This window comes from Hyla sarda, chromosome 3 (assembly GCF_029499605.1).
Source record: "Hyla sarda isolate aHylSar1 chromosome 3, aHylSar1.hap1, whole genome shotgun sequence".
NCBI lineage: Eukaryota > Metazoa > Chordata > Amphibia > Anura > Hylidae > Hyla > Hyla sarda.
The window spans coordinates 41,134,575-41,157,595 of record NC_079191.1 but is presented as its reverse complement, the minus strand read 5'-3'; the positions used below and the strand labels follow the sequence as shown (position 1 = coordinate 41,157,595).

General features: G+C 47.2%; 2 protein-coding genes across 4 annotated transcripts in view; one reads left to right on the top strand and one right to left on the bottom strand.

The window, feature by feature from the left end:
• The window catches only part of LOC130361297 (ribonuclease H1-like), a 280,103-nt gene that overhangs the window by 53,567 nt on the left and 203,515 nt on the right, over positions 1–23,021 (top strand). The window lies entirely within an intron of this gene.
• The window catches only part of LOC130361299 (ribonuclease H1-like), a 93,326-nt gene continuing 84,276 nt past the window's right edge, over positions 13,972–23,021 (bottom strand). Inside the window, exon 7 of the mRNA XM_056564107.1 lies at positions 13,972–14,325. Within this exon, the coding sequence (XP_056420082.1) occupies positions 14,248–14,325 (78 nt within the window). The 3' untranslated portion in view covers positions 13,972–14,247. The remainder of the gene's footprint in view (positions 14,326–23,021) is intronic.

Genomic DNA, 23,021 nt, shown 5'->3' with positions numbered 1-23,021 from the left:
TCGCGGATAGGCTTGAACGGAACGGATTGCAAGGCACTCAGGACCAAATTTAAGTCCCAAGGGGGAGTAGGAGACCTGTATGGAGGAATCTCGTGAGCTACTCCTTGGAGGAAGGTGTGAACCGATGAGTCAGAAGCCAGAGGCTGCTGAAAAAGAATAGACAGCGCCGACACTTGACCCTTGAGGGAACTAAGAGCTAGGCGCGTCTCAAGACCCGACTGTAGAAACGCCAGAAGGTTCGGCAGAGAAAAACGAACCGGGGAAAGAGAGCGGGCCTCACACCACCGAAAATAAGCCCGCCAGGTCCTATGGTAGATCCTAGCCGAGGACGGTTTACGCGCCCTTAGCATAGTGCGAATAACCCCAGATGAGAAACCGCGAGCCGTGGTTTCAATCACTACGCCGTCAAATGCAGCGGCTGTGAATTGGGGTGGCAAAGAGGACCCTGAGACAGAAGATCGAGGCGATCTGGTAGTCAGAAGGGAACGTCCACCACGAGCAGAACCACGTCGGCGTACCAAGATCGGCGGGGCCAATCCGGAGCCACTAGGATGGCCGGTACGCCTTCAAACTTGAGTTTCCTGAGCACTCGGGGAAGGAGGGGAATTGGCGGAAACAGGTACGGGAGAGTGAACCGAGACCAGGGAATGACGAGGGCGTCCGCGGCCTGCGCCAGAGGATCTCTGGACTTTGCCACGAAGCTTGGAACCTGCCGGTTTAAGCGGGACGCAAAGAGGTCCACGTCCGGAATCCCCCAACGACTGCAAATGGACTCGAACACCTCCGGGTGAAGGGACCACTCCCCAGGATCGACTGAGGAGAGAGGAGCGAATGAGAAAGTCCACCTCCCAATTTTCCACCCCCGGAATGTGGATCGCTGATATGGTGGGAACCATGCGTTCCGCCCAGGTCAAAATCTTGGACACCTCGGTCTTGGCGGCACTGCTGCGAGTGCCCCCTTGGCGGTTGAGATACGCCACGGCCGTGGCGTTGTCCCACTGAATGCGAACAGGGCGACCCTGAAGAAGAGACTCCCAGTGCTGGAGACAAAGGAATATCGCCCGGATCTCCAGGACATTGATAGGAAGCCTGGCTTCCCAAGGTGACCACTGGCCCTGGACCATCCAGTCCAGGAGAACACCCCCCCAAGGAGGCTCGCATCCGTCATAAGAACTAGCCAGTTGAACGGTAGAAACGAGCGGCCGCTCAGAAGGAGGGGAGAGTGTAGCCCCCTAAGAAGAGACTGGCGAGCCGAGGTGGGCAGACGAATCCGATGATCCAAGGACAGGGGGGATCCGTCCCACAGAGACAGAATAGCCCACTGACGTGGATGGCAACGGAACTGTGCAAACAGAACCGCCGTTATTGCCGCCACCATTCTGCTCAGCACTGCCATGCAAGCACGAATGGACACTGGATGCGGGCGTCTCAAGTGACGAACGTCTGACAACAGAGCACTCCACTTGTCTGGAGGGAGGAAGATTCGGGCACTCTCGGTATCGAACCGGAGGCCCAGAAAGACCAGAGACCGGGAGGGAGAAAGGTTGGATTTCTCCTCATTGATCAGCCACCCGAAGCTGGTTAGGGTCAGCAGGGTGATGTGGAGACTCTCTTCGTTCTGGATCCGGGACGGGGCCTTGATAAGCAGGATGTCCAGATAAGGAAGGACAGACACTCCCCGGGACCTGAGAATGGCCATGACAGCCGCCAGGACCTTGGTAAAAACCCGGGGGGCTGTAGCCAGGCCGAATGGCAGAGCCACAAATTGAAAGTGACCCTGCGGAACGGCAAAGCGGAGGAAACGTTGATGAGGAGGAAAAATCGGAATGTGCAGATACGCATCCCGAATGTCCACTGAAGACAGGAATTCGCCTTGATCCATGGATGCCACGATCGACCGTAGAGACTCCATACGGAATTGGCGAAGATGCCGGTTGAGGAGTTTCAGGTCCAAAATCGGACGGACTGAATCCTCCTTTTTGGGCACAACGAAGAGGTTTGAATAGAAACCCCTGAAACGGTCCTGAGGTGGAACGGGCACAATAACACCCTGTTGCAGCAGAGTGCGAAAAAGGCGACCGCCAGTAAAGGCCATTGCCGTCAGAGATTTCTTGGAAGCCGAATCGGCGTTCCAAGCTTTGAGCCACATGAAGCGACGAATGGCGACTAGGTTGCCAGCCGCGACAGCCGCACAGAGAGCAGACTCCAACGAAACCTGGCATAAATATTCGCCTGCGTCTGACACCTGACGAGCAATCTCAGCCAGATCATCCAGGGAGGCCCCAGACAACAGACCTTGACGAAGCTGAGAAGCCCACACCGCTAAGGCCTTCGCAACCCAGGTGGAAGAGAAAGCCGGAAGCAGGGAGGATCCCACCGCTTCAAATGCATATTTGGCCAAATTCTCGACCCGCTTGTCCGCGGGATCCTTAAAGGAAGCCAACTGTAGAGTGGTGGATTTGGATAAACGGGAGACTGGAGGGTCCACAGATGGAGGAACAGTCCATTTAGAAATAAGGTCCTGAGGGAATGGACACAAGGTCTTTAACCTTTTAGTGTCTTGGAAGCGCTTCTCTGGAAGCTTCCAGGCGGTCTCCAGAAGCACATCAAACTCCTTATGAGGATGGAAAAACTTTGGAGAACGAGGAGTACGGGCAAAGGAAACCTCAGGAGCAGGATCCGAGGATCCAGGGTCCTGTAAATGGAAAGTGTCCCTGACTGCAGACACCAGGCCATCCACCAAGTCAGACATGGAGGACAGCTCTTCAGAATCCGAATGAGGTTCTGAGTCCGCCAATTCACCCAGAGATCGGGAACGGTTAGTGGAGGCTCCTGATTTGGGAGACCGAGAATGGCGGTTTGGGGAACGCCCCCTAGGAGAGCGGTCGCGTGACCGGGAGCGGCGCCTAGGAGTGGGGGATCTGGAGCGCGAGCGGCGCCTGTTTTCAGGAGAGGAGTCAGGATAAAAAAAACATGGGCGCCTGTGGGAGCGTCGACGGTCCAAAGACGCCGAACTAGCTTCCCGAGGGAAGACTGCCTTAAGGCTGTAGCCACCTCCTTGGAAACCTGTGTCAGGTCTGAGATAGTCTGGGAGAGGGAAGACACCCAAACCGCAAACCGGTGCTGGTTCAGGGCCACAGACCCCGAAGGAGCATCTTGGGCCAGGGTAGTAAGGTGTGAGGAAGAGCAGGCAGAACAAGTGGGTACAGCCGAACCCCCCGGGAGAGAATGAGGCAGCCTGGGAAACCCGCGCTGTCGCCTGATAGGCTCAACCAGCCTTCCTCGTGCCGGCGCTGAACTGATTGGGCACTCAGAGAGCGCCAAGTGGGCGGAGCTACACTCGGCCGGGACCAGGCCAAAGCCGCGGCCTAAAGTAGCGGCCTGGCTGCCGGCCGAAACCGCCCTAAAACTGTGAAGCTGGCAGCCATCTCCCTTAGCGGGTACGGCTGCCGGAGGATATAGACGAGACCGCCCGCGGGGCGGAGCTACACTCAGACGGGACCAGGCTAAGCTGCGGTGAAAGAAGCGCCTGGCTCCCCCCCAAAACACCGCCCAGACAGAGAAGCTTGCAGCCGTCTCCCCCGTGGAGACGGCTGCCTGAAAAACACAAGGTAGAGGCTGCCCGCGGTGGAACTATCCCTCGGCCGGGACCAGGCCGAAGCCGGGGGCTAAATTAGCGGCCTGGCCCCAGCCGAACACGCCGCCCGATATTAGAAGCCGACAGCCATCTCCACTGCAGGGACGGCTGCTGGAAGCCAGATCGTACTGCTCAGACGTCGACTGGAGGGCCGGCAGCTGCCCCATGTGTGGAGGCTGTAGCCCACAGTAAAAGGGTCGCAGCCAGTGCCCCCAAGTTACAGGTCCCCCAATGCCCTTACCCCTAACAACTTAATAAAGCCATCCCCCTGTAAACCTTGATGTAGCCCTAAATGGGGGGGGGGGGTTTACTCACCTGATTATGGAGGTATACTTACCTCCAAAGAAGTTCTGTCCCCAGAAGTCTTCGCCAGACTAAGCCTGCTGCATCATGCAATAGGCGACTCGGACCCAAGGTACAGACCTGGTGCTGGTCGGTTGCGAGGAAGGGTTAACGGACCATATTCTATGGAACCGTGCCCTTCAGTCGCATGCGGGGAAACAGGCAGCGCCATGCTCCTGTCGCCCCTACCTAGAAAAAAAAAAAAAGAAGAAAAATGTTAAACACTATCACTAAAAAATAAGAAATGACCAGGCCTGGAGCAATCCAGGCCCGTGTTGCCTCCTATGACACTAAGCTAAAACTGAGTGTCTCTGAGGCAGTAGGTGGGGTATACCCTGCTGGGAGGGGCCGACTTCTTTTTTTGTATGCCTAGTGTCAGCCTCCTAGTGGCAGCAAGATATACCCACAGTTCCTGTGTCCCCCAATGGAGCTGTATGAGAAATTGCCCTATTCTGACCCATTATAACCTTATTTTGGTATATAGGGTTATATGAGGGCTAATTTTTGCGCCATAATCTGTTTATATCGGTATCACTTTTGCAGGACATTTTGGGGGAGATTTATCAAAACCTGTGCAGAGGAAAAGTTGCCCATAGGAACCAGATTGCTTCTTTCATCTTGTTCTGTTTCTTCAGAAAAATTTTTAGAGGGCTTAGACTGAATCTGCTTAAAGGGGTACTCCCTTGGAAAACTTTTTTTTTTAATCAACTAGTGCCAGAAAGTTAAACAGATTTGTAAATTACTTCTTTAAAAAATCTTAATCCTTCCAGTACTTATTAGCTGCTGAATACTACAGAAGTGTTCAGATTAGGAGAAAATCCCCATAGCAAACATATGCTGCTCTGGACAGTTCCTAAAATGGACAGAGATGTCAGCAGAGAGCCCTGTGGTCATGATGTCAGCAGAGAGCTCTGTGTTCCAAAAAGAAAACCATTTCCTCTGTAGTATTCAGCAGCTAATAAGTACTGGAAAGATTAAGATTTTTTAATAGAAGTAATTTACAAATCTGTTTAACTTTCTTGCACCAGTTGATTTAAAAAAATAAATAAATAAATAAGTTTTCCACGGGAAAAGTGCAACTCACAGCCATAAATGCTCACCTGGAAGGAATTCTCAGTAGTGCTTGTTGTATCAATTATTATTATTTTTTTAACAGCTATTAACCCCTTAACGACCATGAGAGTATACCGTATATACCGGCGTATAAGACGACTTTTTAACCCCGAATTTTCTTCTGAAAAGTCGGGGGTCGTCTTATACGCCGGGTATTGAGGTCCGGGATAGGAAAACTTCTGATTATCTGCCAAGGCCCGCTCCCGTGTGTGGCTGCAGGCGGGGGCCGGCCAGAGCAAGTAAAAACTAATACTGTATACTAAAAACCAGGGTGCCTCCAGCTGTTGTGAAACTACAACTCCCAGCACGGCAAAGGCTGTCCGGGCATGCTGGGAGTTGTAGTTTTACAACAGCTGGAGGCCCCCTGGTTTTTAGTATACAGTATTAGTTTTTACTTGCTCTGGCCAGCCCCCGCCTGCAGCCACACACGGGAGCCGGCCCGGGCAGATAATCATAGGTATTCCTATGCTGGACATCCCTGTGTCCCGAAAAATCTTTTCGGGACATAAGGATGTCCGCCGGTCACTTACCATTCCCCGATGTCCTCCTGCGATCCTCCTTCGGTCCGATCCTCCGTCTCTATGGTCGTACGCACGGGACGTCACGTGCCTACAACCATAGAGGCAGAGGAGCGCAGGACCAGGAGGACTGCAGGAGGACGCACGCCGACCGGGGCCTGGTGAGTGACCGGCCGTGCTATCTTAAGTGATCCGATCACCGCTCCCCGGTCCTGGCACCTACTGCTATGGTCCATATGCCATAGCAGTAGATGGTGACCCGGGCCGGAGGAGCGGTGATCGGAACACTGTGGGGGCAGACCAGTACAGACATACAGCCATACACTGTATATGGCTGGAAGCTGTATGTCTGTTGGGGGGAGCTGCCAATCTAATGTGGGGGGTACTGCCTATTGTGGGGGAACTGCTGACCTAATGTGGGGGGAGCTGCGTACAAATGTGGGGGGAGCTGCCTACTATTGTTGGGGGAGCTGCCTACAAATGTGGGGGGAGCTGCCTACTATTGTGGAGGAACTGCTGACCTAATGTGGGGGGAGCTGCCTACAAATGTGGGGGGAGCTGCCTACTATTGTGGGGGGAGCTGCCTACAAATGTGGGGGGAGCTGCCTACAAATGTGGGGGGAGCTGCCTACTATTGTGGGGGAATTGCCTACAAATGTGGGGGAGCTGCCTACTATTGTGGGGGAACTACTGACCTAATGTGGGGGGAGCTGCCTACAAATGTGAGGGAGCTGCCTACTAATGTGGGAGAACTGCTACTAATGTGGGGGAGCTGCCTACTAATGTGGGGGAACTGCTGACCTAATGTGGGGTAACTCCCGACCTATTGTGGGGGAGCTGCCTACTATTGTGGGGGAACTATACTGCCTACCTAATGTGGGGGGAACTACAAGGTACCGTACATCGCGGTAGGAGGGGTAGTCTTATATGGTGAGTATATCCGAAACTCTATATTTTAACTGTAAAAGTTGGGGGTCGTCTTATACGCCAAGTCGTCTTATACGCCGGCATATACGGTACTTACTCCTGTTATGTTAAGCGCGCTCAGGAGCTGTGCGCACTTCATATCCGGCACATCTTGGTTGCTATCAGCAGCCAGTACCCGCGGCTAATACCGGACATTGCCGATCGGGCTAATGTGTAGTATTAACGCTTTAGATGCCGCGATCAAAGTTGACCGTGGCAGCTAAAACGTGAGAAAAGCGTTGCCGGTTAGCTCATTGGGCTGTTCGGGACCACCGCAGTGAAATTGTGGCGTCCCGAACAGCTGAAAGGACAGCGGGAGCTCCTTACCTTGTCTCCCACCGCCCAATCATCACTCTGCTGCTCCATGCCTGAGATCCAGGCTGGAGTAGCAGAGCACCGATAACACTGATCAATGCAATGCTATGGCATAGCATTGATCAGTGTCTACAATCAAGGTATTGTATGTTATAGTCCCCTATGGGGGCTATAACATTGCAAAAAAAAGTGTAAAAAAAATTGGTAAATGTGATTTAACCCCTTCCCTGATAAAAGTTTTTATCACCCCCTTTTCCCATAAAAAAAGTAAATAAAAACAAACATATGTGGCATCACCGCGTGCGTAAGTGTCCAAACTATGAAAAATATAAATGTTAATTAAACCACATGGTCAATGGTGTACACGTAAAAAAAAATTCCAAAGTCCAAAATTGTGTATTTTTGGTCACTTTGAATACCAAAAAAAAAAAGAAGTATAAAAAGCAATAAAAAAGTCCCATCAAAACATAAATGGTACCGATAAAAAATTTAGATCACGGCGCAAAAAATTAGCATATTTTTTGCAGAAAAATAAAAAAGTTATAGGGGTCAGAAGAGGACAATTTTACACATACTAAATTTTGGTGCATGTAGTTATAATTTTTTTTAAGTAGTAAAATAAAACCTATATAAATTAGGTATCCTTGTAACCGTGTGGACGTAAAGAATAAAGATAAGGTGTCATTTTCACTGAAATGTGCACTGTGTAGAATCGGAAGCCCCCAAAAATTACAAAATGGTGTTTTTTTTCTTAAATTTTGCACCACAAATATTTATTTTCTGGTTTCGCAGTAAATTTTGTGGTGAAATGATTTTATTAAAAAGTACAATATGATGTCATTAACCCCTTAAGGACGCAGGACGTAAATGTACGTCCTGGTGAGGTGGTACTTAACGCACCAGGACATACATTTACGTCCTAAGCATAACCGCGGGCAACGGAGCGATGCCCGTGTCATGCGCGGCTGATCCCGGCTGCTGATCGCAGCCAGGGACCCGCCAGCAATGGCCGACGCCCGCGATCTCGCGGGCGTCCGCCATTAACCCCTCAGGTGCCGGGATCAATACAGATCCCGGCATCTGCGGCAGTTCGCGATTTAAATGAACGATCGGATCGCCCGCAGCGCTGCTGCGGGGATCCGATTATTCAGAACGCCGGACGGAGGTCCCCTCTCCTTCCTCCGTCCGGCTCCCGGCGTCTCCTGCTCTGGTCTGTGATCAAGCAGACCAGAGCAGGAGATGACCGATAATACTGATCTGTTCTATGTCCTATACATAGAACAGATCAGTATTAGCAATCATGGTATTGCTATGAATAGTCCCCTATGGGGACTATTCAAGTGTAAAAAAAAATGTAAAAAAATGTAAAAGTAAAACAAAAAAAAAGTGAAAAATCCCCTCCCCCAATAAAAAAGTAAAACGTCCGTTTTTTCCTATTTTACCCCCAAAAAGCGTAAAAAACATTTTTTATAGACATATTTGGTATCGCCGTGTGCGTAAATGTCCGAACTATTAAAATAAAATGTTAATGATCCCGTACGGTGAACGGCGTGAACGAAAAAAAATAAAAAGTCAAAAATTCCTACTTTTTAATACATTTTATTAAATTTTTTTTTATAAAAAATGTATTAAAAGTTTTTTATACGCAAATGTGGTATCAAAAAAAAGTACAGATCATGGCGCAAAAAATGAGCCCCCATACCGCCACTTATACGGAAAAATAAAAAAGTTAGAGGTCATCAAAATAAAGGGATTATAAACGTACTAATTTGGTTAAAAAGTTTGTGATTTTTTTAAGCACAACAATATAAAAGTATATAATAATGGGTATCATTTTAATCGTATTGACCCTCAGAATAAAGAACACATGTCATTTTTACCACAAATTGTACGGCGTGAAAACAAAACCTTCCAAAATTAGCAAAATTGCGTTTTTCGTTTTAATTTCCCCACAAAAATAGTGTTTTTTGGTTGCGCCATACATTTTATGATATAATGAGTGATGTCATTACAAAGGACAACTGGTCGCACAAAAAACAAGCCCTCATACTAGTCTGTGGATGAAAATATAAAAGAGTTATGATTTTTAGAAGGCGAGGAGGAAAAAATGAAAACGTAAAAATTAAATTGTCTGAGTCCTTAAGGCCAAAATGGGCTGAGTCCTTAAGGGGTTAAAAAGTACAATTGGTGGCGCAAAAAATATGCCCTCATATGGGTCTGTAGGTGCAAAATTGAAAGTGTTATGATTTTTAGAAGGTGATGAGAAAAATAAAGAAAATGCAAAAACGGAAAAACCCTGAATCCTTAAGAGGTTAAGCTCAGGCCTGGGTTTTCATATATTGGTTCCAGCATGGGACTTATTGTGCTGAAACACACTTTGGGGGGGGGGGGGCTGGTAGGAGTCATCAACATTTTTACACAAAAGTTTTACAAAAAGTTGCTTAGTTGCCTAAAGCAGCCAGATTGCTTTTTTTTATTTTTGAAAAGGCCTCTGAAAAATAAAAACAGTCTGAATGGTTGCTACAGGCAACTGGTCAAGTTTTCCTCAGCACAGGTCTTTATGATTATCTCCATTTGTGTACTTGTAATATTTTTAGCCAAGAAAATCATCTTTGGCCAGGAGGATTAACAATCTAATCACACACTGTTGCTCCCTAGAAGACCTGCAGCCTCCATAGTGTCTGCTTGCTCATACCACGAGATCTACAGTGTGGGCCATTTATATGGATACACCTTAATAAAATGGGAATGGTTGGTGATATTAACTTCCTGTTTGTGGCACATTAGTATATGTGAGGGGGGAAACTTTTCAAGATGGATGTTGACCATGGCGGCCATTTTGAAGTCGGCCATTTTGAATCCAACTTTTGTTTTTTCAATAGGAAGAGGGTCATGTGACACATCAAACTCATAAATAAATTTCACAAGAAAAACAATGATGTGCTTGGTTTTAACGTAACTTTATTCTTTCATGAGTTATTTACAAGTTTCTGACCACTTATAAAATGTGTTCAATGTGCTGCCCATTGTGTTGGATTGTCAACACCGCAGGAGAAATGCTAGCACAGGCTTCCAGTATCCGTAGTTTCAGGTGCTTGGGAATGGGCAAAACAAACATTGGAACAGGACCCTCAGTTTACGCAGATTTTGTTCAGTGATGAGGCAAACTTTTATGTGAATGAAGTTAACAAACAAAACCACCGCTATTGGTCTGACACTAACCCACATTGGAAAGATCCCTCCAAGACTGTTGGAACACAAACATTTAAGGTATGGTGTGGTATATGGGGTACAAAGATAGTGGGGCCATTCTTCATCAATGGAAACCTCAAGGCCACTGCATATGCAAAATTGCTACATGATGATGTGTTTCCCTCTTTATGCACTGAAGCTGGCACGTTCACTGAGTTTTTCCAGCAAGATGGTGCACCACCACATTATGGGTGTCAGGTCCGAGCATTCCTAGATGAACAGTTTCCTGGAAAGTGGATTGGTTGTCGTGGGCCAGTTGAATGGCCCCCAAGGTCTCCCGATCTGACCCCCTTAGACTTTTATCTTTGGGGTCATCTGAAGGCAATTGTCTAGGCTGTGAAGATACAAGATGTGCAGCACCTGAAACTACGGATACTGGATTTCTCCTGCGGTGTTGCTATCAGTGTGTGAAGAGTGAGAGAAGAGGGTTGCATTGACAATCCAACACAATGGGCAGCACACTGAACACATTTTATAAGTGGTCAGAAACTTGTAAATAACTCATGAAAGAATAAAGTTACGTTAAAACCAAGAACAGCAGTTTTTCTTGTGAAATTCCCTATAAGTTTGATGTGTCACATGACCCTCTTCATATTGAAAAAACAAAAGTTGGATTCAAAATGGCCGCCATGGTCACCACCCATCTTGAAAAGTTTCCCCCCTCACATATACTAATGTGCCACAAACAGAAAGTTAATATAACCAACCATTCCCATTTTATTAAGGTGTATCCATATAAATGGCCAACCCTTTACAATGACCTCGTTGGTGGAAACATGCCATTTACCTCTGGAAGAGATTTGTGAAGCGGCAACTTCTGTTAGACACCATTGTATAGCTAAATGAAGTTATGTACTTCCCCCAAATGTATTTAAATGGTGCACATTCGTAAATAGCTTAGATCTAAGCAAGTTTCAAAGTATAGTTTTAACTTGAGTGCGCACAAAAGTTTGTGGCAATTTTAAATTTGATAAATCAGCTTCCACTGCAAAAAAGTGAACGCACTTCTGACTTTAATTACTACTTTTCTAAAAAAGAACTTGCTGCCATAGGACAACCAGAAAGTCAAAAGTTTGATTCCCCCATATATCTTTATTGCTGCATGAGTGGGGTATCAAGCATTTTATAGGGTCTCCTCTGCCGAATGTTCTATTGTTTTCACTGTTTGGGCTTTGTAAACATGTTGTACTAGTTAGTGGTATCACAGCTTAATACAGCATGATTTTTATGCTGCAGATTTCTGAAATCACAGTAAAAGTGGCACATTTACCTTCAATTGCCCAGATTATGGTAAAATGCGCAATTTTTACAGCAGTTCTGATCTTTCAGGCTAAGTTTCTACTTGGTTTTTTGGTTTGAAAAAAATAAACGCCTGAAAAAACGGCAGTGCAATTTCCTGCATCTGGTGTTTTTTCATTTGTGTGATAATTGCACCTTGGCAGTTTTTTTGGTACCCAAAATTTGTTGTGTATCAAAAAAAAAAAAAAAGGATGCAGTAGTGATGAAAAACATTTTTTTATTTAACGAAATGTATATATTTTTATAACAAGATTTTAATAAATTTTTAATAAAGTGTGTGTGTTTCACTTTTTTCTAAATTTTTTAGGTAGTACTACTACTCTCAGCATGGAACAGACTGTTCCATAATGGAAGTAGTACCAGCCGCTCTTCTATGGTCCCCTGCACTGCCGTATTTATACACCTACTCATATTTCTCACAGAGAGCTGTAATTGGCTGGAACCATCTGACCAAACACAGCTCTCTGTGGGAAATATGAATAGGTGTATATATACGGCAGTGCAGGGGACCATAGAAGAGCGGCTGGCTGCATTTATATATTATACAGGAGGATCGCAACGGGAGATCTGTCAATTAGAACAGGTGCTACTACTCCCATCATGGAACAGTGTGTTCCATGCTGGGAGTAGTAGTACTACTACCTAAAAAAATTTAAAAATAATAAAGAAAAAAAGTAAAAACATATACACACTACATTTTTATTATTGTCGGCTACATTTTTAGGTCCCTGCCCGCACACATAAATTGATCCGTTTAAAAATTTATAAAAAATTTGTTATAAAAAAGATACATTTCGTAAGATACAATTTTTCCTTCACTACTGTATCTTTTTTTTTTTTAATGTTACCCTACGAACTTTTATTTAAAAAAAAGTATCTCCATCACTTTTTTGGATCGCTAAAGTCCAAAAAAGAATAAAAGCCGCCTGCAAAAACGCCAAAGTTGAAAACCACATATCGTTTTCCTTGGAGTTTTTTCACTCCCATAGACTTCTATGGGAGAGACTTCTATGGGAGGAAAACACCACGATTTTGATTTAAAAAACAAATCGCCAGTGGCTCAACATGCCTCTATTTTGGAAAACCACCAAGGAGCTGAAAAACGCCAAAAAAGAGTGGAAAAAAAATGTCAAAGTGAAGTAGAAACTTAGCCTCACAGCTGAACATGCATGCTGTTATTAGCTGCAGTATTGTTAGCCACAATGGCGGGATATTTAACCCCTTAAGGACTCCATAAAAAATTCCATATGATGGCTTATTTTTTGCACCACCAATTCTACTTTGCAGTGACATTAGTCATTTTACAAAAAAATCCACAGCGAAATGGAAAAAAAAATTCATTGTGCGACAAAATTGAAGAAAAAAAAAAATGTAATATTGTAACGAAAATTTGTGTCGAACTTCTGAAAAAAACTCATAACTACATGCACGAAAATTAATACGTTTAAAATTGTCATCTTCTGACACCTATATCGGTACCATTTTTACATTGATCAGACTTTCTGATCGCTTCATTCATTTTTTTATGATATACAAAATACCAAAAATACGCTATTTTGGAATTTGGATTTTTTTTTGCACGTACGCCATTGACCGTGCGGTTTAACTAACGATATATTTTTATAGTTGGGACATTTACGCACGAGGCGATACCACATGTTTATTTACACACTTTTTTTTTAAGGGAAAAGGGGGTGATTCAAACATTTATTAGGGAAGGGGTTAAATGACCTTTGTTAACTTTTAAAGCTCCCACATAGGGGCTTGATTGCTCAAGCCTGTAGCTCAGGAGCAATCAAACGCCAATCGGACGAGACGGAGACAGGTAAGGAGACCTCCGCTCGCGTCCTAGCTGATCGGGACATCGCGATTTTATCGCAATAGTCCCAATCAGCCCGACTGAGCTGACAGGAAGCGTTTACTTTCATTTTCAGCGCGGCGATCAAATGTGATCGCCGCATCTGAAGGGTTAATAGCGCACAGCACAACGATCGGTGCTGCACGCTATTAGCCCAGGGCCTAAACCGGGACAGGGCGTACAGGTATGCCCTGTGTCCTTAAGGGGTTAAAGAATTTAGCCCCACTTTGCTATTCGCCCCACATATTAAGATATGTAGCGCCCTGTTATTTTAAGGGGCGTGGTTAGGCTTTTTGAGCCATAAACACCCTATTTTCAAAGGTTTTGCACCACTTTCTGGTGCACAAAGTCTCGCAGTTAATACCAAGTATACCTGGTATTAAAATGAGGTGCTATTTGTCCCAACTTTTTAAAAGACAAAAACACACTTCTGAAAATGAGGCACAGATAAAACTCGCAAAATAAAAAAAAGCTCTACCACAAGTCTTTGAATATTCCCCGAGTGTGTACGCAGGATACGCGATACCTTTTCTATCCAGGTAGAAGGAGCCATTAAGCCAACTCATGTGCCACCTACAGAATTTAGGATATTTCAGTCACCTTTTTCACATATCCACAGTTCCAGAGGAGGAGAGAGAAAAAAAAAAAAAGAAGAAAAAAAAAACACAAACTGAACAATGCAAACTTTATTCCAACCTGAATTTTTTTGAATGTTCAGATATTAAATTTGTAAATAAGCTTTCAAAGCCACTGAATATAAACCAGTCATAACATAAAGTGTGATCTGTGCATTTGTTCTTGTCACAAATCACACAAACAAGGTTAAATCGCGCTTTTATTGCATGTAGTAAATGCATTGTAAAGGATCACCCTATTGTGATAAATATTTATCTATAAAAGTTTCTAACTTCTATAATTGAACTGCGCACAATATATAAGTAACAATCTCATTTTCTTGCTCCTTTTCGGGCCAGTCGGTCTGCCATTTCATTTCCTGGATTGCCGCGGTGTCCTGGGACATGTGTCTATTAGAAAAAAAAAAAAAGTTTTAAGTATGCACATTGCATGAAACCGTAAACTACTAACAGGGAAGGATCATACAAACTAAGAATCAATGAAAGATATTCCCTGTGCCTACAATTTATTAAAAAGGTTAACTGGGTGGAGATTTTTTTAAATTTGGGTCAATGAGGTGGAGAGAAAATATAAAATAAAGATAAAATTATATATATGCTTATCTTCCGCGTTTTACTGCCACAAACCTCCAAACCCTGCTGTGAGGAGCTACCATGTTCAGGAACATTATGTCATAACCACTGATTGACTGAGTAGGCCCGAGGTGGGATACTGCTGTGGCCGCTGATTGACTAAGCATGACTGACTACACATCACCAAAACCAGAAGCACTGCAGAACAGTGACTGGAGCTAGGAGATAGCGGCACGAGGGAGGCAAGAACAGTGATCCAAAACTTACAATGGCCTCAGGTTGCAATATTTAACATACATACAGTGGTCCAGAGAAGACCATTGCATGTGTTAAATATGGTACCCTGGATTGTATCTATGAAAAATACCTTAACCCCTTAAGGACTTAGCCCTTTTTCACCTTAAGGACTCAGACGTTTTTTGCAATTCTGACCACTGTCACTTTAAACATTAATAACTCTGGAATGCTTTTAGTTATCATTCTGATTCCGAGATTGTTTTTTTCGTGACATATTCTACTTAAACATAGTGGTAAAATTTTGTGATAACTTGCATCCTTTCTTGGTGAAAAATCCCAAAATTTGATGAAAAATTAGAAAATTTTGCATTTTTCTAACTTTGAAGCTCTCTGCTTGTAAGGAAAATGGATATTCCAAATATTTTTTATTTTTATTCACATTTCCAATATGTCTACTTTATGTTTGCATCATAAAATTGACGTGTTTTTACTTTTGGAAGACACCAGAGGGCTTCAAAGTTCAGCAGCAATTTTCCAATTTTTCACAAAATTTTGAAACTCGCTTTTTTTCAGGGACCAGTTCAGGTTTGAAGTGGATTTGAAGGGTCTTCATATTAGAAATACCCCACAAATGACCCCATAATAAAAAATACACAAAGTATTCAAAATGACATTCAGTAAGCGTTTTAACCCTTTAGGTGTTTCACAGGAATAGCAGCAAAGTGAAGGAGAAAATTCACAATCTTCATTTTTTACACTCGCATGTTCTTGTAGACCCAATTTTTTTATTTTTACAAGGGCTAAAAGGAGAAAATGTATACTTTTGTTTGTAGCCCAATTTCTCTCGAGTAAGCACATACCTTATATGTCTATGTAAAGTGTTAGGCGGACGCAGTAGAGGGCTCAGAAGCAAAAAGGGGATTTTGGAGAGTACGTTTTTCTGAAATGGTTTTTGGGGGGCATGTTGCATTTAGGAAGCCCCTATGGTGCCAGAACAGCAAAAAAAAAAAAAAAAACACATGGCATACCATTTTGGAAACTAGACCCCTTGAGGAACGTAACAAGGAATAAAGTGAGCCTTAATACCCCACAGGTGTTGCACGACTTTTGCATACGTAAAAAAATAAATAAAAACATTTCACAAAAATGTTTCCCCCCCAAATTTCACATTTTTGCAAGGGTTAATAGCAGAAAATACCTCCCAAAATGTGTAACCCATCTCTTCTGAGTATGGAGGTACCCCATAAGTTGGCCTGAAGTGCACTACGGGCGAACTACAATGCTCAGAAGAGAAGGAGTCATATTTGGCTTTTTGAGACAATAAAAAAAAATAAAAAATTTTTAACCTAAAATGCTCGTTTTCCCAAAAATGTTACATTTTTAAAAAGGGTAAAAGCAGAAAATACCCCCCAAAATTTGTAAGACAATTTCTCCCGAGTACGGCGATACCCCATATGTGACCCTAAACTGTTGCCTTGAAATACGACAGGGCTCCAAAGTGAGAGCGCCATGCCCATTTGAGGTCTAAATTAGGGATTGCATAAGGGTGGACATAGGGGTATTCTACGCCAGTGATTCCCAAACAGGGGGCCTCCAGCTGTTGTAAAACTCCCAGCATGCCTGGACAGTCAGTAGCTGTCCGGCAATACTGGGAGTAGTTGTTTTGCAACAGCTGGAGGCTCCGTTTTGGAAACAGTGGCATACCAGACGTTTTTCATTTTTATTGGGGAGGGGGGCTGTGTAGGGAGGGGTATGTGTATATGTAGTGTTTTTTACTTTTTATTTTATTTTGTGTTAGTGTAGTGTTTTTAGGGTACAGTCGCACGGGCGGGGGTTCACAGTAGTTTCTCGCTGGCAGTTTGAGCTGCGGCAGAAAATTTGCCGCAGCTCAAACTTGCAGCCGGATACTTACTGTAAACCTCCAGCTGTTGCAAAACTACAACTCTCAGCATGCGCTGACAGACTGTACATGCTGAGAGTTTTAGTTTTGCAACAGCTGTAGGCACACTGGTTATGTATCACTGAGTTTGTGACCTTACTCAGTGTTTCACAACCAGTGTGCCTCCAGCTGTTGCAAAACTACAACTCCCAGCATGTACGGTGCATAGTGTACGGTGACTGCTGAGAGTTGTAGTTTGCAACAGCTGGAGGCACACCGGTCGTGAAACACTGAGTTAGGTAAAAAGAAACTCTGAGTTTCACAACCATTGTGCCTTCAGCTGTTGCAAAACTACAACTGTCAGCAGTCACCGACAGCCAACGGGCATGCTGGGAGTTGTAGTTATGCAACCAGCAGATGCACCACTACAACTCCCAGCATGCACTTTAGCTGTTTGTGCAAGCTGGGAGTTGTAGTTATACAACAGCTGAAGGTACACTTTTCCATAGAAAAAATGTGCCTCCAGCTGTTGCAAAACCATAAGTCCCAGCATGCCCATAAGGGAATGCTGGGAGTTGTGGTTGTCTGCCTCCTGCTGTTGCATAACTACAGCTCCCAGCATGCCCTTTTTGCATGCTGGGAGCTGTTGCTAAGCAACAGCAGGAGGCTGTCACTCACCTCCTGCTGCTGCCGACACACAGGTCAGTCCCGCCGCCGCTGCTCCTGGGGCCCCGATTCCAACATTGATGCCGGGGATCGGGGTCCCCAGCACCCGGGGTGCACGTCCCGCACCCGCTCACGTCCTCCGGAAGAGAGGCGGAGCGAGTTGCGGGAGTGACACCCGCAGCAGGCGCCCTGATTGGTCGGCCGGTAATCCGGCCGACCAATCAGGGCGATCGTGAGGTGGCACCAGTGCCACCTCACCCCTGCTGGCTATGGCTGTTCGGGGCCGTCAGAGACGGCCCCGATCAGCCAGTAATTCCGGGTCACTGGAGACCCGATTGACCCGGAATCGCCGCAGATCGCTGGACTGAATTGTCCAGCGATCTGCGGCCATCGCCAACATGGGGGGGCATAATGACCCCCCTGGGCGATATGCCGGGATGCCTGCTGAACGATTTGAGCAGGCATCTGGCTCCAGTCCCCAACCAGCTAGCGTTTGGGACCGGAATTTCCACGGCCGTATGGATATGCCCTGCATCCTTAAGGACTCGGAAAGCAGGGCGTATCCATACGCCCTGCGTCCTGACGAGAATAAAGAAGAAGTATCATGGACCAAGTCACAAATTTTTTTTTCTATCATGTGAAAGTGCATGAGCTCACCATTCTGACAATCTGCTCCTCATGTATCTCACCCTCTCCCTTCTCCTGCAATCCCCTCTGAAAGATCGGTACTTCCTGGTACATGGAGGTCCCTGACTTCCTGTCTCCCATAATGCCTTTCAGTTAATCACAGAAGTAGCCCAGCCTAGACCAGTGCTTCCTAACCAGGGTGCCTCCAGCTGTTGTGAAACTACAACTCCCAGCATGCCTGGGACTTTTAGTTTTGCAGCAGCTGAAGGCACCCTGGTTGGGATACACTGACCTAGACACTGATCACTTTCCTAACAGCAGGCTCAGTGTTTCCCCTTCCCCTGCTTCTATTCTCAGGACATTGTTCTTTCAGACTGACCTGCTGTCAGATTGTGATCAGTGCAGGGCAAAGCAGGGATCTCCCCCTCCCCCTCTGCTTCTTCTCGGGACATTGGGACATCGTTCTTGCTCTTATAAACACTGAGCTGGCTGTCAGATGCTTCCCTGCCGAGGAGATGAAGACACGTGAGCTCAGCTCACTGGGGCTTCTATGATTGGCTGAAGCTGCACATGGGAGGTTCCCTTGCCGTGCACAGAGCTGGCTAAGCTGCAGAACTATGGGAAATTGTGACATCACGGCCCCCAGCATAATGCAGCTCAATGGGGGGTCGCAAGTCATCAGAACAGGGAGCTGCTGAACTTCCTCTCTGAACAAAGAAGCTAGAAAAACAGGTTTTATATACAAGATGGGTGAAGTCAGTGATTTACAAAGTGATATAACTTTTGCTTCTGCATTTAAAACACAATACTTTTTCTACATGGGACTTCTCCTTTAATAAAAACTTCAGTTAAAAATATAAAGGAGATTTTTTTATTACTTACCGTAAAATCTCTTTCTGGAAGGATCCATTGGGGGACACAGACCATGGGGTGTATGCTGCTGTCTCTAGGAGGTATGACACTATGGCAACAAAAAAGTCGGCTCCTCCCAGCAGGATATACCCGCCTCCAGGCCCTAAGCTAATCAGCTTTAGTTCCAGAGCAATAGGAGAGGACCGACAGGTCAAGAAGAAAACACGAGCTGTCCGAGAACCAGAGAAATATATATAACTGAACTCACCCTCGGACAGAGAGCCAAAGAGAAACCCAAAAGGGTGGGAGCTGTGTCCCCCAATGGATCCTTCGAGAAAGAGATTTTACGGTAAGTAATAAAAAATCTCCTTTTCTCTATCGGCTCCATTGGGGGACACAGACCATGGGACGTACCAAAGCCGTCCCTTGGGTGGGAAGAAGAAAACCTGGTTAGGCATACGGCTGAACCACCGCCGCCTGCAGCACCTTCCGGCCCAGACTAGCATCAGCCGATGCTAAGGTATGAACCCGGTAAAAACCTCGAGAAAGTATGCAAAGATGACCAGGTAGCAGCTTGCAGATTTGCAAGGTCGAGGCCTTGTTCTGGAGAGCCCAAGAAGCCCCAACAGAACGGGTAGAATGAGCCAAAACCCTGAAGGGAGGGATCTTCCCCCTACAGTGATAGACTTCCAAAATAGCAGACCGGATCCACCGAAAGCAGGTGGCCTTGGAAGCAGGTATCCCTTGCAAGGACAAAAAAGGATCGCACTGACGAAGGAAGCGGTGACAGAGAGGTTGATTGTGGAGTAAAGGCTTGGGATGAGAAGGAGCGGAACAAAAGGACGAAGTCCTCATTGAGATGAAAAGCCAAAACGACTTTAGGCAAAAAAGAAGGATCTGGCCGGAAAACGACCTTGTCCTGGTGAATCACCAGAAACGGAGAACGGCAGGAAAGAGTTGCCAATTCGGACACTCTCCGAATAGAGGTGATAGCTATACGAAACGCCACTTTCCAAGAAAGAAGGCACAAGGACACTTCCCTAAGAGGTTCAAAAGGGGGACCTTGGAGGACACCCGGAACCAGATTTAAGTCCCACGGGAGAGAAGGGGACCGATAAGGAGGGGCAGCATGTGCTACTCCTTGAAGGAAGGTCCGGACATGAGAATTAGAAGCCAGAGGACGCTGGAAAAGAATAGAAAGGGACAAAACCTGACCCTTAAGGGAACTGAGGGACAACCCCAGTTCCAATCCCGACTGCAAGAAAGAGAGAAGATGGTAAACCGAAAAGGTAACAGGAGACAAGACCTGAGCTTCACACCAACTAAAATAAGACTGCCAGGTACGGTGGTAAATTTTTGCCGAGGAGGACTTACGAGCCCTGAGCATGGTGCGAACGACTTGGGAAGAGAAACCACGGCTCTCAAAACCGCGGTCTCGACCGCCACGCCGTCAAAGCAGAGACGGTAATAGGGGTGACACAGGAGACCTGAGATAGGAGGTCTGGACGATAGGGAAGGCGCAACGTAAAGTCGTTCAGGAGCCTGACCATGACGACGTACCACGCACGTCGGGCCCAGACTGGGCCACTAGAATGGCGAAAACGTCCCACTGAGAGTTTCCTCAGGACCCCGAAAAGAGAAGAAAGGGAGGAAACAGATAAGGTAGGGCAAAGCCCCACCACCAAATAGACAAGGTAGGGCAAGGCTCGACCAAGAGAGGAATGCTTCGGTTGTGGCGGGACAAGCAGAGGTCCACGCCTGAAGCGCCCCAGGGGTTGCAGATCACAGCAAACACCCCTGGATGTAGGGACCAGTGGCCTTGGACAACTGAGGACAGGCCGAGAAGACCACATCCCAGGGACGGCCAGACTGAAGATAACTGAGATGGCAGGAAACCTGAGTTCCGCCCAGGAGGGAAATTCCCAAGAAGCAAGCAAAGAAAGAATTGCCCTAGGCCCCAAAATGTTGAAGGGGAAAAAGCTTCTCGGGGGGCCAGACCGGGTGGTCCATGAAAACACCTCCCCAGCCTGACAGACTGGCAGGGATGGACAGGAAGGAGCACCCCCGAAAAAAATGAGGGGGAAAATGAAGCCACCATAGAAAGGACCGACAAGACTGACGAGAGAGAGAACGATCTTGCGGTCGAGGGACAATGGAGACCTCTCCCACCGGAAGAAAATAACCAATTTTATGGCAGACAGGAGGCTCGTATCAATGCATATTCTTCCTTTATTAAGCTCAATAGCAGAAAGAAACATGCAGTGTAGAGGGGCGTGGCCTGCTATGCGCGCCGTCTAGTTGTCTTTTCTGTGAGCTCCGTGACTGCACGGGAGAGAGAGGCCCACAATACCTGTACGATGGTGCGGAGGATGAAACTAAAAGGTCCCAAGGGCGTGGGAAACTCCCGGGCTCCCCCGGCACAGATCTCAAATAATTTTTCCCCCCTGGCCGAGCTCCAGGACTCCATGGACGCAGTCCCCCCAGGGCCGCCGCCATCTTCCGCTCCCTCACAGCAGCGTGAAGCCCCGCCCACCGTCAGCGGCACCTCGCAGCAGACGCCATCTCGGTCCTCAGGCGCAGGAGATGGGAAGAAGCGGCGGGGACACCAGGCCTCCGGTGAGTGTGCGGACCCGGATAGGATACCCCCCGTCCCGCTGCTGATTGATCTGCCCGTCGGGGATCTGTGCTTACCTGCCCCAGCTGCTCTAACCTCACGGGGCGCCCCTCTTCTGCCGGAACCGCCGGGAGCTGCGGAGGCCGCTCTGCACACGCCACTGCAGCCCCGACCGTATCAGCCCTCAGCTCCCCTCTCCAGTCCTAGGCCGGACATCAACTGGGCTGCTGAGCCCCTGCCCACGCCACCTGCGACAACGGGGGTGAGGTGGCCCCTTCAGCTATCTGGGGTCCCCATCCTGACTGGGGACATCACCACGGCAATGGCGGACTGTTCTGAATCGCAGGGATCCCCCCTTCTCTACTCTGCTGTGGCAGCCCCCTCCTCACCTCCCCCCCTGGGCCCACTTTCCCGGGCACCTGAGGAGGTGCGCCCTCCTCCCTCACCGGCCCCCTCCTGGTCCTCCTCAGGGGGTAGCCCTTGGCCCCTACAGGCCCCAGCTGATGACTTTGGGACTGAGACAACTCTCGCAGAGGCCCCCACAACTGCCCGCCCCTGCACCTGTCCTGGATCCTATCCCGCCAAGCTCTGCTGCAGCCCAAATACTGCAATCCCACCCTGAGCTCCAAGCGTTATTATCTTTTTTACCAACCAAGGCTGATATTGTAGCCCTCAGGGAGGACTTGCGTTCTACCTGGAGACAGGACCTCCAGGAGGTGCAGTCTGAGGTGCAAACCCTCTCCGCAACAGTTGGTACTCTGGAATCCTTTCGATCTGACACCCAGGAATTTATTGCTGAGCTTAGGGCTGCAGTCTCTAAACAAGCGGTTAATCAGAAGCTATTGCACTCTCATATGGACGATCAGGAAAACCAAAACCGTCGCAACAATATCAGACTACGGGGTCTCCCGGAGGCGACTCGGACTGATGGTCTTCTGCCTACGTTAACAGACATCTTCAATTCTATCCTGGGCCGTCCGGCTCAGTCCCCAATTGCTATTGACCGGGCACACAGAGCTCTCCGTCCTAGCTCAGACCCTGCTAAGCCACGGGACGTTATCTGTCGCATTCACTATTTCTCTGAGAAAGAAGAGATTATGCAAAAGGCCCGACAGCTCAGGGACTTTGACTTTGATGGGGCTAAGCTGCAGCTCTTTCCGGATTTATCAAGACACACGCTTCGCCTGCGGGCAGCCCTGAAGCCCCTCCTGCATGAGACGCAATCCCGCCACATCGTGTACCGCTGGGGCTTTCCGTTTGCCCTGCATGCTCATCACCAAGACAAGTCTGCTACCTTGCGCACCTTGGAGGACCTCCCCCATTTTCTCCGGGCGTTTGATCTCCCTCATGTGTCACTCCCGGGATGGGTGGAACTGTCTGCTGACCCCTTCTCCCTCCTCAGCCTAGGCTGCGCTCCTCCCAATCTGAGAGGTTCTCCCCGCGGCCCCAACGCTCTCGACGCCGCCATCGCACCAGATCTGGCTCTACGGAAAGGCCGGGAGGTTTCCGAGAGGGTTGATTGCTGCCTACCTGTGATTTGACGTTCTGATAATGCCTGTGTATAGTGCTATTTCCGCTGTCTCACTGTTTTTTTTTTTTTTATGTTATTTTATCTTTTCTCTCTATTTTAGGTGCGGA